This window comes from Phoenix dactylifera, chromosome 2, assembly GCF_051530095.1.
Source record: "Phoenix dactylifera cultivar Ajwa chromosome 2, Ajwa_hap1_PhDact_Kaust_v1.1, whole genome shotgun sequence".
Classification (NCBI taxonomy): Eukaryota; Viridiplantae; Streptophyta; class Magnoliopsida; order Arecales; family Arecaceae; genus Phoenix; species Phoenix dactylifera.
In genome coordinates, this window is record NC_143191.1 from 2605087 (window position 1) to 2621952 (window position 16866).

The 16866-nt window shown below is 34.6% G+C and overlaps 1 protein-coding gene across 3 annotated transcripts; it reads right to left on the bottom strand.

Moving 5' to 3' along the window:
- Positions 1-591: 591 nt before the first annotated feature.
- On the bottom strand, positions 592-11659 carry LOC103716619 (D-isomer specific 2-hydroxyacid dehydrogenase family protein). Of its 3 annotated transcripts, XR_015974932.2 has the most exons (11): positions 11466-11659; positions 8493-8631; positions 6834-6978; positions 6572-6699; positions 4352-4423; positions 3004-3121; positions 2789-2913; positions 2665-2706; positions 1963-2175; positions 723-846; positions 592-643 (listed from the first exon to the last, which is right to left on the bottom strand). XR_015974932.2 is itself a non-coding variant. In XM_008804687.6 (10 exons), exons 1-10 carry the CDS (start codon positions 11552-11554, stop codon positions 778-780), a joined length of 1140 nt encoding a protein of 379 aa, XP_008802909.3. In that variant the 5' UTR covers positions 11555-11659; the 3' UTR covers positions 592-777. The 3 variants fall into 3 exon arrangements, 2 of the variants coding, with proteins under 2 accessions (XP_008802909.3, XP_008802910.3); XM_008804687.6 differs by having other exon boundaries at positions 592-846; XM_008804688.5 differs by having other exon boundaries at positions 592-846; positions 8493-8626; positions 11466-11644.
- Between the last annotated feature and the right edge of the window lie 5207 nt (positions 11660-16866).

Sequence of the window (16866 nt, forward strand, 5' to 3'; positions counted from 1 at the left end):
GTTTGGGAAGATATCTTTACATATCTAACTTTTTAATCATATTTTTTTTTTTGACAATATTCATGAAGCGAGTAAGCGACAAGCTGAGGGCCGAGAGGAAAGGCAAATGTGGTTAAAACTAGCCTTTTCTAGAAAAGATTTATTGCATGATTATTCGTACTTGGTTCTAAAACTGCAAAAAAAAAAAAAAACTCTTGTGACTACCGAATTTTTGCAGTATAATCATCCTCTTTTTTTATAAGCAGCCAAATAAACTCCTGTGCAGTGATTTGGTGTTTGCACTAATACTGGTACAATATGGCATTGACGGATCACTTATATGAGAAGGCACAGAATTACCTGGTTTCTCCAAATAGGTGGCAAGGCTCATCCAACTGTTGGCATTTCTTATCTTAAAAATCAAAATCCCGTAGGGATAAAAGGACTGCACTTCAAACGGTTGTGATCACTTCCCTACGTTCTAAACAAGCAACAAGTTAGATAATTGGCAGAGATGTATAGGTCTGCAAAATCTACCTACCAATCCAAGGATAAGTCTCATATTACTCGGCCATCCTTGCAAGAAGCATCCTGGTACCTAAGCCAGCATAATGATATGAAAAGCAGATTCAAATTTAGGGCAGGATGTCCAATATCGACCATCCTAAGATTCATCAAATAGTTTGTTTTAGACATTTATTTTTAAAATGAATGGCCGAGCATGGTCCAATAGCCCTCCAGACCTTTCCATGGCTGAACTCTTTTCTTTTTTCCTTGGTCAAAACCGAGCTCTACCATCTAATTCACAATCTCTATTCCTGAAAATGGTTTTCCAGCATGAAGTTGAAGGGCGCAGTCACCAACAACCTGTTGTGTTAGGGAAATGGAGAAAGCAAAGTCATTGCTTTACTCAAAGACAGCATGATCGAAGTTATAATAATGAAACAAGTTCATCTTTAGGAGTAAAAGCAACATAAAAAACAATATGGACTCCATTATTGATATAGACTTCAATATTGCAGTCCAGACAAATATTAGTTTTGCCAAATAATTTGTCAGCGAACGAATAAAAATTTGAAAACTGCATTTAGATTCGTCAATAGTTATATTGGGTACCAAAAATAAAGCCACTTCCTAGTTCCTGGTTATGACAAAATCATTATAATGTACAAGGAATCCACATTGGCTATCAACAAAAAGTATCCAAACTGCAAGTATAGCAAGGAATTTCTTCAAAAGAAAGAAAAAAAAAAAGCAAGGAAGCTTCAGGCAAGCACTGTTTCAAAATTCAGCAGATCTCATCTCTGAGTTAGCCTTTTTCAGAAAAAGGACCATTTGGAATCCTATTGGAAACTAACACCTTTTTTATTGCATCAGTTTCCCTCCATGGGGCTTCTAGGTAAAGGGTCATGAAGAGTACAACAATATAGGAGCCGTATGTGATGCCATGAATCTCATCAAACACCACATATAGGGTAAAGTTATGGGGTTTTATGAAATACCCTTTTCCACATCTACTAAGGTTATGTTGGATCAAAGTTAACAAGAAATTGGCCTCCCACTGCACACCACCACCACACCACAACCACCACCCCCCCCCCCCCCCCCCCCCTCTTTTACGGGAGTCAACACCTTTTAACACCCATTCTAGCCCCAGGTAACATATCAAGTAAGTATTTCACATCACTACCTCTCCTTTTACGGGAGTAAACAATTCCACCTTACAAACTAAAATAATTCACTCCAAAAAGAGTGGGTTAGGAATAGTTTAAACCATTTACTCTATGCAAACTTATTGTGCAATGAAAGAGGGCCTAGGAGTGCAATGCAAATGGTTTATTTTTATTTATAACTACAACATGTCAATTAGGAAAATTAAATTTTACTGGACTGGATTTTTTGAAGAGGTTACACTTTGTCATTTCATATTGTGATCATAGCCTCTTATGATAAATTAAATGCAAAGTACACAAAAATGAATACCTTCGCCATAGTTCTATAGGAATGTTCGGTAACCCCCGCAACATGAGGTGTGATCAAAACATTTGGAAACTTCAGAATCGGATCCTCAGGATCAAATGGCTCAGTCCAAGCAACATCAATGCCTAGGCCACCTAAGTTTCCTGATTCAAGGTGATGAAGAACAGAATTGTACTCCAATAGACCTCCTCGAGCAACGTTGACCAGAAGGGAACCCTTGAAATAAAAAGGTTCATCAATATAGTATGTATCTGAGAACATGATTTCAAACTTTATGTGAAGTACTGCAGCTACTATTCAATTAAGAATCTCTGTTTTTTTTTAAAGTCCAGATCAAATTATACAAATAGATCCAATTACAATATATGCAACAAGATGTTTCTTCATTCTACAAACAAGAGAGGAAAAAACTTCTTCCTTCATGACCAATAATTTGTATATTTGAACTTTTAAGTGACATGTCCACAGAGCGGCATGCAAAGCTCTAACTTTTCCAAACAAAAGCCCTATATAGTATATCACAAAAGACCCATTTGTGCTTATTTATATATACATGCACTATGATTATTAATAGCTGAATATGAGAATTGAAGTAGAAGAAACATGAACATGATAGATATATACCAACAATAATGACAATGATGAGGACAACAGCAACAATCTGTCCTAACAAACATACTGTGTCTTCATGAGTAATATGCAAACCTTTCTCATATGTGAGAGGAATTTTTCGTCGACAATGCCAGCCTGAAATTTGTAACAATTCATTAGATAGGAAACAGACAAATTTATGGAAGAATAACAACAACATAGGAAGATGAGACTTCACTGATTCAGTGGTTAATGTCAAGCAGGTGACAACTATATCAGCCTCGCTAGCAAATTCATACATATTCTCTGGACCACCTTTCTTATCAATCAGGCCATCAAACCCATCACTTTGAGCATTTGAGACTGGATCAGAAAGAGAAGGGAAACAATTACACAACCACGTATATAGCTGCTAACTAATATTCAGAACTCATATAGACATTGCCCTCATACCACCAGCTGGCAATGAATCTGATGTCCATCTTCTTTTAATTGCAAGGATCTTTACACCAAATGATCGCAATCTTTTTGCCAGGTCAACTCCAATAGCTCCAAATCCCAGGATAAGGACCTACATGTGGGAGTAAAGGATCACATTTAGAATCAATGTTAAAAACCCTGCATGAGATTTCTTCTGAAATATCAACCACCAAGCCCAACATATTATGTTTAAAAATTGGAAAGCATCAGAGGGGGAAAAAATCTTTTGGAATATCAGAAGATAAATCTTCCACAATCTGCAGTAGTTCTGGAACTAAATTGAACTTCAACGAAGGGATATGGTGGGGATTTATGTCATAATAACTTATTCACTTGGTAGACAGAAGTTTTATAGCCATATAAGCAGATCCCTCCTCCGTGAAATACAAATATTGATATAACTAGCCACGGAGTCTCGGACAGAATACGAACCGACTATGAGAAGTTCAATTGCTTTGGTAAAGACTGAACAAGCATGCACCAATAAATGCTTAAGGTTTTCAATGCATATCCATGACCTCCTAATACAACAACAGATTTCGGTGGTGAAGGGCAATGGAAAGACATATAAGATCTAAAATGCTAACAATGTTCATGGGAAGAACAAAATAAAGTTCTGCCAGTTGTGGTCTAATTGTAGTCAACTAATTGATTTAAGTAAATCAGTAAGTAGTACAAAATGGGCAAACATTATAGTGGTTTAAGAAAAAATGTTAAATATCAAATTTAAAAATATTTCAAGCAATTCTCAAATGTACTTTTCCCTTTCGTCTTTTCCTTTCCAAGTTTCTTCTATTTACCTCATAATTCTTGATGAATAGAAATCATGTTATCGTACATATTTATGCATCAAAATTATTATGATATCAAGATATCAAATCAGTAGAAGAACTGAAGACATTTCTCACCCTACCCCTTGTTAACACTATACATTCAGAAAGTGTTGGTTAAATCTTATCCCAAACCAGTGAGCCAACAAATTAGGTATGCATAATTTCAAATTCTACTAATTCTTCTGAAGCAACCAATGATCTTATTAAGCAGAAGAAAAAAAGAAAGTTGGAAGGACTTTTTACTGAACATGAGAAAGTTGAAAGAATATTGATTATAAATCACACTTTAGGTACCTGCCTGATAAAACCTGATAGGACAGAAGGAAGAGTTTGTTGAAGAGAAAGTATATGGCATATCACTATTTTCTTGGACATGTAATGTTCCACCTTTTACCTCAACAATTCCTTAGAGAAGTATAAGATTCCTCTGATTATGCTATACAGGCATGAGACCACTTATGAACTCAAAATGGATGAAGCGAACCTACCGTCTTCCCAAGTAGCGTATCCCCAGTTGGTTCTCCCAAATTTTTCTGCTTTACAGCAACATCCATCTCCTTCTGCAGCAAGAGATCTTCGAAATTTAGTCCACAATGTATGGAAAAAGTTAGGAAGATTAAACAGTACTACTTATGGAGGAATCTTACCTCTAAAAGCACAATTAAGTTAATTTTGACAATAAGAAGGGGTAAATAAAACAAACAGCTCTTGTAAATCACAACTGGAAAGATAGTTTATATCATGAGTCCTCCTTAAGATTTATAAAGAAGTAAGGATGGTTTTACAGAAACCAGTTCAAATCAAAAGCCGAAATTTGTCATTTATATGCAGTTTCAACAAATCTGAGGAAATATCTCCAGAAACTATGACATACGGGTCAAAGATTTGTGGGTTTAGATAAACTTTCAAGCAGTTCAGAGGTCATACATCATGGAGATGGGGAATCTATAGTGATTCATAAACTGGCATTCCTCCTTCAAGGTTCAGAGATTCGGATCTTGCTAATTGAACATTCTCAAGGGACCCTATCTTGGGTGCAAACAGTCAATTATACATTTATCACTTAATAAAGAGTTGTAAGAATTGCTCCTTGACTTCTCCAAGTGCACAAATGCGGCAGAGCTTCAGATTCCGAGGGATTTTCTGCTAGTAGAGAAATTGTGTTTGCTTTAAGCAACAAGTGAGATTGATCTTTAAGGACCCCAGCTGCAGAACAGCTTCTTTTAAAAATTTCAGAAAAATATAGTTTGATATTTTTTTCTGATCAAGAATTCAGCTTCAGTAGGCAGACAATTAACTTATAAAATTGCATCACTGGCTAACAGATAAGTTTACATGAAATTAACAATCTAAAAAAAAAAAGTTTGATGAATAAAAAATACGATTGCTCTATTTCACTTTCTCTAAATTTGATAAAAGGAAATTGACCGAGTTCAAAACTAACAGCATTTGACGAGCAGTTTCTTTTTATTAGTAAAGAAGGTCCATAGGCTACGATAGGCAGACACCCCACCCCCAGATACCCCTAACCCCCAAACCATGGTGAAAGTTGGTTTTTTGAACCCAGGTCTCTAGCATACCACCAACACGAAGAAACCTTAGCAGCTTGGCAAGATAAATAAGCTGGCACCTTTCACTAGCAGTTATTATACATAGAAAACACTTTTCTAGCATATAATAGGGAAAGAAATTGTGAATACAAATTGGCATGTCAGGAGTGCAAGAAATAGTTGTAAGCAATGTAACACTAAATATACTCACAAGCATTCTGTTTGGCAGCTCTGGTTTAAACAAAGGTGATTCAAAACCAGTATGTCTAATGTCTTGTTTCAAAACAATTATTCTGATCAATGTCATACTAATGTACTCACAAGCATTCTGTTTCGGTAAGCTGGTTCAAATAAAGGTGGTTCAAATGCAGTCTATCAGATGTCTTCTCTTGTTTCAATAGCATATACAATAGCATATACAATAGCAGGGAAACAAAGTTTTAACTTTTCAAAGAATAAATACTAGAATTTAATTTGACAAAAATCAAAACATTACAAAAAAAGATGGCTAATGCATAAATAGTAGGATTTCATCTTTACATCATCTAAGTTTCTTTAAATGTTGACCAGAAAACTGAGGAAGCTGGAAATAAGCTAAGCAAGAGTTAACAATTCACATGAAAAAAAAAAGAAGAATATAGGATGACATTATTTAGATTTCTCTAAACATTGTCAAGAAACTGATCGAGTTCATAATAAGCCTTGAAGCCTCTACAGCAAGAAAGCACTTGAATTTCATAATACAGAAAGAAATAAATTTAACATGTAACAAAAAAAAATGTTGTTGATTTCCAAATGAAAACCATTATATGCACTAGCAAGTATTCTCTTTAATCCAGAAGGACATGAGATTCACACTTACTCTGTATAATCATTAATCTTGTTCCATTAGTAAAAGCCAACTGTGGTGAAACATGAAATCAACTTTTCTAAAGAGAGATATATAGAATTTAAAATCTGACATCACTGAAGAGATGAAAGGCTTCATGGCCCGCTATTACTATTAGACTCAAGTTTTAACTTCAACTGAGAGATTATATTCTAATGCACAAAGAGAAGCAATGACAGTTGACTTTTGAAAGCATCTAGTGAATCTTATCACTGAAGCAAAGTGACAGAAAAGAACTTTTTGCAAATTATTAGCTCAATAAAATTTACTTGCTTCCGAAGAAGACCCAACATCAAATATATTGCCATTTCTGCACAAGATGCAGAATTTCCGGTTACACTTCCAGGTATCCTTGCAACTTTAATTTTATGTCGTGTGGCAGCATCAATATCAACACCTGCAAAATGGTTCATAAGATTCTGTGATGATGACCAGCTCCAACTGATAATATAGTAGAGAACCATCCCAGCCAGATTGGTAGATAAGTGAGACATAGATGAAACGAAAAAGCAACAAAAGTGCATCAGGCACCTTCTAACCCAACACCAAACTGCATTATAAGCTTCATCTGAACTGCTTTTGCAATAACTTTTGAGTCCATTCGCCGATTTTTCACTACACAAATATGGTATTTGTCAATAACATCAGGCACGTCATCAAGAGCTACTTCATCAATCTGCACAAAGTGAATAAAATCATAATCATGGAAGTCGTATATAATATGAGCTAGTATCCAGCTTTAAGCGAAACAAAACTCAGCAATCATGCGTATCATCAAACTTATAGAAGATCAAATTATCTTAATTAATATGATAATCCTGACATTTATCAAAATAAACAATATTTTTGGATCCCATAATTAGTTGAAGCTAGCTGTGAAGATAATCCTGGCACATGTCAAGTCTTACTTGTGTAAAGGATCTGCAGCAGAGAGGAGTAAGCATTCTAGCATCAACAAGATATATGGAGAGAGAGCATGTGGCGACCAGGGACAAGCCCAACATCTTGAAATCAGCAAAAAGCCAATTATCATGAAGCATGGGCTCTAGAGCAAAACTGAATGGATGGGAAAATAACCTCTAGTGGCTCTTTGGCATCAGACCACTAAGATCTTGTCTTTTTTCCATGATTTTTAAACCTGAGTGTGCCGTGAAGAAAGGTAAAGGGTGAAGCTGTCTTATAAATCATTCAAGGTAAATTTTCCTCCTAGTGAAAGATGGAAACTAAATCTTTTTATCAATGAAAATGCCAAACAAATGTACAGTGCCCACAGAGGTCCTGGCTCAGTCTCCAGAATTATTCAGAAGAAGGTAATAATATTAGTAATGATCCAGCACATCAAGAAGACATAACCTTCAGACTTGAATTGGCAAAGGTGCTTTGATTAAGTAGTCAGGATGTCATCCTAGATTCCTAGTTATGGTTAAAGGTAATGTAGATGAGTTGATTTTCAAATCATTATTTGGGATGGATTTGAATGGCAAATATCCGTAATAGGGCCAAGATTAGTAACACATGATTGTTGGATTTGAAATAGGGAGGAAAATCATCTCATCATGGTCCTTCTAATAACAAAATAGATACATTTATGAACACAAAATTTAATAGATCAAAAGCCAGGCAGTTGCATCAAGCTATGTCTCAAATGTGTGACTATTGAACTTAGCAGCCTTGTTAGATAATTATATGTCAAACATTATTGATCTGTTTTATTCATTTCATACCTATGATGGGCAACAAAAATATGAACTAACCAACAGGGTCCTTTCAGAACATATAAATTACAGATAGTACTCTGTTTTGGTTATAACATGAAAAGCTAGAGAAATGTATTGTTCTGGTGATAACATGAAAGTATGGTGGCACATCTAATTTTTTACAAGAAACAAAAGGATAAAGGTCTTAACAATCTCTAAGTACCCATCTATAACACATGTTGAGGTACACCAAGTATAGGAACCACCAGAATAGAAATAGAATATGGTTAAAATGGGTGAAGAAACACCAACAAAGATTTGTAATCAGTATTACAACCAGTAAAATATCTATAGATCAGTATAACTGAACATGCTATAAAGTCAAGGTGCATCAAAAATACAAAGATGCCACAAGATCAGTATAACTGAAAATGCTATAAAGTCAAGGTGCATCGAAAGTACAAAGATGCTAAAACTTAGAGAAGCAGAGAACCTGAATAAATGGATAGTTCTGCAAATATTCCCTTGTGTATTTTTGAGAAGCAGACCAATAAAAACCGCAGAATAGCACACGAGTGATATGATTGTAACCATTTTCTGCTGTTACCTCAGCCATTTTTGAGTACCCTGCACTGGAACTCTTCAAAAGCTCAATTTGGCAGAATGGTCAATTTTTAACTACTCAAATATGTAACCTCACCTCAAATCATAAAGATCTCATTTTTTAAAAAAAATACATATGTGGAGAAGTTAACATAATTATATACTGACTACTAAAAATATACAACTGCATCTAAGGAAAAAAACAAATATGCTTATGGCTTTCAAACTCTATGTAACCAAGATCTGTATAAGGACATCATGAAAATGAAAATTGTTTTCTGTTTTCTGAGGGGTGCTTTTCCTTTTCTTTTCTTTTTTTTCTTTTTTTTTTTTGGGCGGGGGGGGGGGGGGGGGGGGGGGGGGAGGGATGCGGGAGGTTAATCTTGAGGGGCGGGTATGGCAGCCACAAGTATGACCAGCTATGAGTATGGAGATACTCATAGCAAGGTCTGCCATACTGGCCAGACCATACTGTACCAACACTGAGGTTCGGCTTACTATATATGCCAAACCAATTTGAGTAGAAGTGAACCAACACGTACTGTCTCATTTTGGAAAGTAAGAAAAAGTGTTAGAAGCATGTCTCAGTACGAGATGCATACCGTACTATTATCAAAGTATGATATGGTTCTTGGTATCGGTTTTGCAGACCTTGACTCATAGCACTCCAAATTTGAGATCTCTTTTACTTGTATAGTGTGCGAAAAATTTACAATCTCATACGGTCCAAAGCTCGTAACAATAACAACAATCCCAAAGTCAGTTTGATGAATATTGATTTTAAGACACTTTCTAATTGATGGAGGTGAATAACTACTTTAAATGGTTACATATAAAGTTCGAACCCTGACTATTCATTTTTCTTAGAAATGATTTTAACAATTTTGGGCATCGATCTAGCTTAAACAGGTTGATGTATACATATTCTTACATGTTCTCAAAAATGCCCAATTGCACACTCTACTCATAGAAGCACATTTTTGATTGCAGGAAAAAGGTTTGTGGCTGGTATATTTATCAAAAATAAGGAGCAATAGCAAATGCTGTTTGACAAATGCATCTATTGTTTCCAACCATCTCATAAATGTTTATATTGTTAGGTAAGACATATCAAATATAATATATTGGTATTATGGAATTAACTATTTCTAGATTTTTTTGGGGGTAGAAAATTCCAATTTTCATGAAAATATTATACTAATTTGATGAATTTAATCAATCTTTTTGTTTTTGTCAACATATGAAACAATATGCACATGCCATAATGATAAATTCTTTCTTTTTGCTTTTAATTCAAGTAATCAATCTCAGCATATGGATTTATTGATACAGTAGTGGACAAGACATTTCAATCTATGACAGCTAATGAGAAGGCCTCTTTCTTTAAGAGCCCTTAATTTTAGAGGAAGAGATGAGGAAAATGGGCGAACAAAAATTTCGGCTAGATATGTGCTTAAAAAACAATGAACAATGAACAATGCCAGCATATCTCACATGAATTACAAAATGTGAATATACCATCATGTTATATTTAGAGAAATTTGGAATCAAAACTCAAAAATGACTTATGTAAGTGCCGATCATCAAAGGATAATGCAATGAGTAAAATTTCTTTTTTATTGATAAGAGCATAGCTATATAAATTGCAGCAAGTATGGCAAAAAAGTATCACAAGTCAATATCCTTAAGACTTCCAGAAGCATTATATTCCATATTGACAACATTTATAACCATCTCGCTTCTCTACAAGCGCTTTACTGCAATTTTCAATTGTTAAATTGCTAGGGAAAAATAAAAGTTATAAATTTGAGAACCTTATGAGACAAATTACAAATCTCAAGATTTTATACGACCAAATAAAAATGATAGTTCGTATTATTTTAGAAACAAACACTGCTTTTGAAAGAATATCTGGTCAAATAAAATAAAAATGGACAAGCACATGAGATGCATAAGATAATCCAGAGGATCAGAGAAACTTGATTGTTATATCTGTAAACAACACATACCCTGCAGAAGTGATAAAAGTAAAGAGTGTTGTAGATTCTATTGTTGTCTGAATTCATCTATGAGAGCACCTTCAATGTTTGCCAGAATGCAAGCTGTGAAGTATCTAAATTCTAAACTATCCATATTATCAATCACAATCAACATTGTCCAGAATGCCTAAAATAGATTTGAGATGTACCAGAAAGTTGCTTCTTGTATTTCAAGACAAAGCGGTCACAGAGATTATATATTCAGAATTACAACAAATAATTTATCTTAACTCATGGTAGAAAATCATCGGAACGACTTTATTTTCGGTCCACGTCCTCTATGATATTAACCTAGATCATCCACCATGCATTTCGGCAAACTGCATAACCATGACCTGCTAACCCTAAAACCATCCCCTTCTCCTACTTGTGTTAGCAGGTCATATCAGTGTCGAGCACATCTCAACACTTCAATCCTCCTCAAAAACTCTAGTTTCTCCCGTATCCAAGAATCTTGGGTAGTAGAACCCAAGATTCAAAAATGAAGCTTGTTCGCTTTGCACACAATATCATCTTCTAATCTCATAATCATAACATCAAACATATCGACAAATTTTTCTAATTTCTGGCTCCTTGCACTCCGTTCAATTACAGCCCAATGAATCAAGCAGCTTCCAATCACCTCCTGACCAAAACCAAGCATTCTCCTCTCCCCACCCCCCAAAAAAAAGAGAGAAAAAGAAAATTCTCCACTTACCCGCAATTTCTTCCCAATAAGCCCTCGAATTAAAACCTACGGCAACTTGAGACCATAAATTTCGCCAAGAATCGAGAAATCAATAGCAAATCGAGCATCAAAATCAAAGAAGAGAGGGAATACGTACCCGAGGAAACAAGCAGGAGAGCAAGAAGGGAGAGCTCGGCGAACCGTGCACCGGAGGGCGTGACCTAAGAAGAAGACGGCTCCGGCCATTCGGGAGGGAGATATGACGTCTTAATTTATTGAGAAGAAGCTCAGGTTGCGACTTGCGACAGCCGGGGGCGAGATCTTTGTCTTTTGCGTTCGGTAGAGCCCACAATGCCATCGCCAGCACTACGATCATACTAGAAAATAACTCTTACACATTTGGTTAATTATAATAAAATATAAAAGATATAATTTTTAGAGTAATTTATATTTGATTGAATATATATATATATAATCTATTATAATATCTATATAATTTTTTAAATCTAAAAATATTTCTAAAATATTTTAGATATTTAAAATTATCTATCAAAAGTATTTATTGAGTTAAGCTTTTAGAGTTCTAATAATTTTTAATAGTTAGATAATTTTTTATATTGTGTTAATTTTAATATATTAATATACAAATATATTAATATTTTTTAAAATTGTCATAACTTCTTTCTATTAAATAGTTTAAAATTAACTATTAAAAATAGCTAAGAAGATTGTGATGGCTTAAGAGTATTATTGGAAAAATAAAAATTACCATACATGAAAAAGTGGCTTTTCTATATCCTACATTATTCTTTTTTATGAAATGAAAAAAAAAATATTTCTATAGAAAAGCTAATCTTTCATCTTATTTTTTTGAAATCTCCAACCAAACATGTGCTTTTTTTTATTTTTCTATTCACCACACTTTCCTGCTACTTTTTCTACGAATTGAACGAGTTCTAAGTATTATAACATAACTATATGGGGGATGCATACTAGGGACACCATTGAATTATGCAATTAATTTTTTTTAAAAAAATAATGATATTCACTGCTGAAGAGCAAAGGCATGATAACCAAAACCACTTGATGTTTCTAGGTTTGAAGATCTGAAGCATGATAGTAGTTTTCAAAGATAATAGTTATGAAAGACTGTCCATGAGATTGTTTAACATACAGGGAATATTAGTTGGATACTAGTTTTTTCTGGGAAAATGCTCATTTGACATTTTTACTTTAAAAGAAGTCTTACTAAAAAACGATTCATGTTAATATGTTATACTCCTTCGTGCAATAAAATTAGGCAAGTAATTTATTTCATATTTGCATTGATCAAGCTACTAATTATTATCCTATACTAAACTTATATCAAGTTGTAATTTCTATGTCCATTATCATAGATTTTTCTTTACATACAATCAGTCTAAAGTTTTAAGTTCTATGTTGCTACCAACCACTAATATAAAAATCTTTTAAATTTATGTATATATTGGATGTATTGCTTGTGCATGCAGGTATTATGCTTGGCCAAGGCACGGTTTGTTAGTTTATCACGAAAGATTTGTTATTACGAGACATGATCAAATCTATTAGTCCTACATTATTAACATGTTAAGACGAAGATTTCGTGAAGGTTTTTATTTGGGTGGATATCAGTAATCATTTTTCTTTCCTTTCTATACTTCACATGATTGTATCAACTAAGAAAATAGATAAAGTGCTTTTTCGCATCCTCATTTAACATAGGCTTGTTTCATTATTCAATTTGTCTATTGCTGCTTATCTTGTTCGAAATTATTAATTTGCTTCTGCAACAGTAACATCATCTTGTGTGAAATCACTGATTTCATTGTATTAACTTAATTTGTCTCTATAAATTTTCAAAAGCATTATGATGTGTTTATAAGTCAACGTATAGTTCAAACTTTAAAAAGTGTGTTTTTTTTTTTTGATAAAATGGTCGTTCACGTTAATCTGGTGTGAGTGCAACTAACTAAGTCAAGATATAATACATGGCATAAAGATGGAGATACAATCTCAGTTCATGTCCATAAGACTTTTTCGGAGTGATGGGCAGCAAAAAAAAGTGTTTTCTTTTCTTTCTTTTTTTTTTGGTTAAAGCGGGTGAATTATATCTGACGAGTATGGATACACCCAATAAAATCAAAAAACAAAATACCTTGGAGTGCCCGGAGCAACTCTCCATCTCCAGCCCACATGATACTACCGAAGTAACTGGCTACATAATCGGCCATCCAGTTCGCAGTCCTATTAGTTTCATGGAAAATATGTTTGGCTTGTAAGACCTCCGGCCCTCACCATGGCGTGAAAGTGTGATCTCTTTGATGAGCAAGGAAAGAAATAGCAATGTACCATTTATTAACAGCCATTCACAGTTAGTAAAATAATTTCCATCAAAGAATATGTTATATATGCCACCAAGGTGGTAGCCTAGTGGTACTGGGCAGCAATTCTAACCACAAGGTTTCAAATTCGAATCGCTGCGGCGACGATTAAATTGTGGACCGGAGCTCATTACTTTGGCCACTGCTTGGACTTGTGGTGTAGGACCGCTCTTGAACCGCTAGTAGCCGAGGTGGTGCCGGGTGTGACGTACTCACACGTGGGACTCGAGCCAGAGCTCAGAGGAGTAGCTGAGCCGGACCCACGGGTGGGGAGGGTATGAGTAAAACCGGTCGGGGTGCCCAACACACGGCCATTTATGCCCGCATCGAACATTCTCCTGGCGGGACGGGGCCCAGTGGGGGCTGCTACGCGGCGATGGGCTTGTCTCTTCCTCCCCCCTACCCCTATTTTTCAGCAAAAAAAAAAGAAAAGAATATGTTATATATTACTGTTATCTCACCAAATCCTGAATCTATTTTAAATTTTTGTAATTATTATCAACCAGATGGCACGATGATAGCACGTGTTTGCATTCCCTGGTCCTAAACAATCCCGAGAGTCCATATACTTGGTCATATATTTGGTTCCAACAGTTCTTATTTTTAGATGGCATCCACATTCCCAAAGCGGCGGGACCGCGGCTTCATTGCCCACGAAACCGGTGGCCGAAAACCATTGGGGGCGACGTCTGGAATCATCCAGTAAACTCGTCAAAAGGTGGACCGTCAAAGAATAAATTTGAAAGACCAACATACCCATACTAAATTTTCCTTTCTTAGGAATAAAAAGTAGTGCGTCCACCGACACGTATATCTAATATTTTTTTCTTTCTTCCGGCAATATATTTAATAAATCAGCAACAATAATCTAGATTGCATGTTACTGTGATGCTTGTCCTTTCTTAGAATGGATGGAGATCATCAGAGATGAGAAGAAATTATATGTTACATGGGATGCATCATATGACAGTACATGCTACCAATCTTCTTCTTCTTCTTCTTCTTCTTCTTCTTCTTCTTCTTTTTTTTTTTTAACGGTGCATCAAGATAAGCATCTAATAAATAAGGTCTACGAGAACGAACAGCTGTAATTGGCGTAATGTATAACTATATTATACACGTCGTATGGTATATAATTTCTCAAGAGATGAGATCCAATATATCTGCTTATATATAGAATATATTTTCCTTTTTGATCGTAGGAAGGATTATTGACAAATGCAAGGATTCATTTTCTGTTATTAGATGAAAGCAAGATCAAATTGGAACTTCTATCAACAAGATCAATTTGGATGATAAGGATATTTATGTATATAAATTAGAAAAAAGATAAATGAAACAGACTTACCAACTTTGCCAAGAGGGAGTTGTTACATATCTTTAGTAATTTTATGTAGTAGTGCAGTTTATTCTAATAAATGATCACCACATAGGAGATGAGCTCGATTCAATAAATGATTGCCATATAGAAGTGATAAAGTAAATGAGTGAATATTAATTGATCTTTAGCATTTTGTATCTATCAATTACACAAATTTGAATCTTATTAATAATATTTTTATTTTCTAAAATTAAGGTGAATAAAAATCTGGCCAAATTCTAAGACGAGGAAAGGAATGACCTATATCTTTTGTGGTTTTTACCAATATAAATGTTAGCATAATTTTTGAAATTACATAACAACCTATATCAACCAATATTATTTTTCTTGCATGGAGTCTATACACGAATATATATAACCCCTGAGATATACCGAATATGATGCAACAGAGAAATAAAATCACTTTTCTTTCTCTCTTTTTTATATTTTTTTCTTCTTTTGCAAATATTTTAACATAGTATCAGAGCCATCGATCACCTAATCTGTTGTCACCTCTTTTCCGCCTTTGCTGTAGCCGTCGTTTCAATGTCTAGAAGCTTTGAAGACTCCATTATCGATCTATCGATCTTTGTTTCTAGGTCAATCAACATCCGAAGATCTTCTATTTCCTAATAAATCAACATTGGAAGATCTCATTAGTAGATTAGCTCCTCTTCACTGTTTTTTTTTCTCAACTTCAAATCTTTAGTTGTCTCTCCTCACTCTCGCTCGGCTCCTTTTTTTTTCATCTCTAGTTTTATTTGCTACCTTTGGCTTCTTACTATCCAGTTCGAGATCTTTTACTCCTCTTTCATGGTACCTCCATCTACGAGGATCATTGACCTTTAGTTGCCTTCTCTTTGAGCTCTGTCATCGTTGCAACTGCCATCTTATATATGTTTTCTCGCTGCAACATCATCAGATAAGTCAATCAGCTACATTGACGTGCATATCAGTTTGTCATGTCAGTCACGACACTAGTCTACTATGTCAGACAGCTGTATTAGTGGACAATTAGTTTGCCGTGTCAATTAGCTACATCGGCATTATCAAATACATCAGTTTGTTGCATAAGATCCTTGCTTTGTCGCATCAATTTCTAAGCTGCTATGTCAGCTTTTGTTTTGCAATATTAAATTATGTATTGTCACATCAGCTTGACGTATCAGTCTGCCATATCGGCTTACGAGTTGTTATATCGACTCCTAATCTACTACTATATTTTCTAAGTTGCTATAACAGTTTGTGTTTTATCACATCATGCTCCATATTGCCACACAGTTCTTTATCTACCACCAAGTCAGTCTCTAAGCTGCTATATCAGCTTCTAGTCTATCATTTTATTTTTTGAGCTGCTACTTCAGCTCTTGATTTAGTACGTTAATTTTTAGGTACATTCACAATCTATATCAACCCATATTATTTTTCTTTGATCTCGGTTAGTATTATTTTTCTTTATTAGTATGATTCTGTATCGGTCAGTATTATTTTTCTTTATTAGCATGATCTTATTAGAATGATTTTAAAAATTACATAATCATAGTATTATTTTTTTTAATATGATCTTATATTAGTATATATTATTATTTTTATATGGAGTTTTTATACGAGTATATATAATTCCTAAACTATATATAATGAAACAGAGAAATAATTTTTTTCTCTTTTTTCCTTTTATTTTCTTTTTTTAAATATTTTAATAATAAACTACTCTATTATCAACTCGCACGATTGTCAGCATCCCCATCTCTTGTTTGTTTTTCCTCTCTCTCTAAGTCCTTGTCTAATGTGAGCAT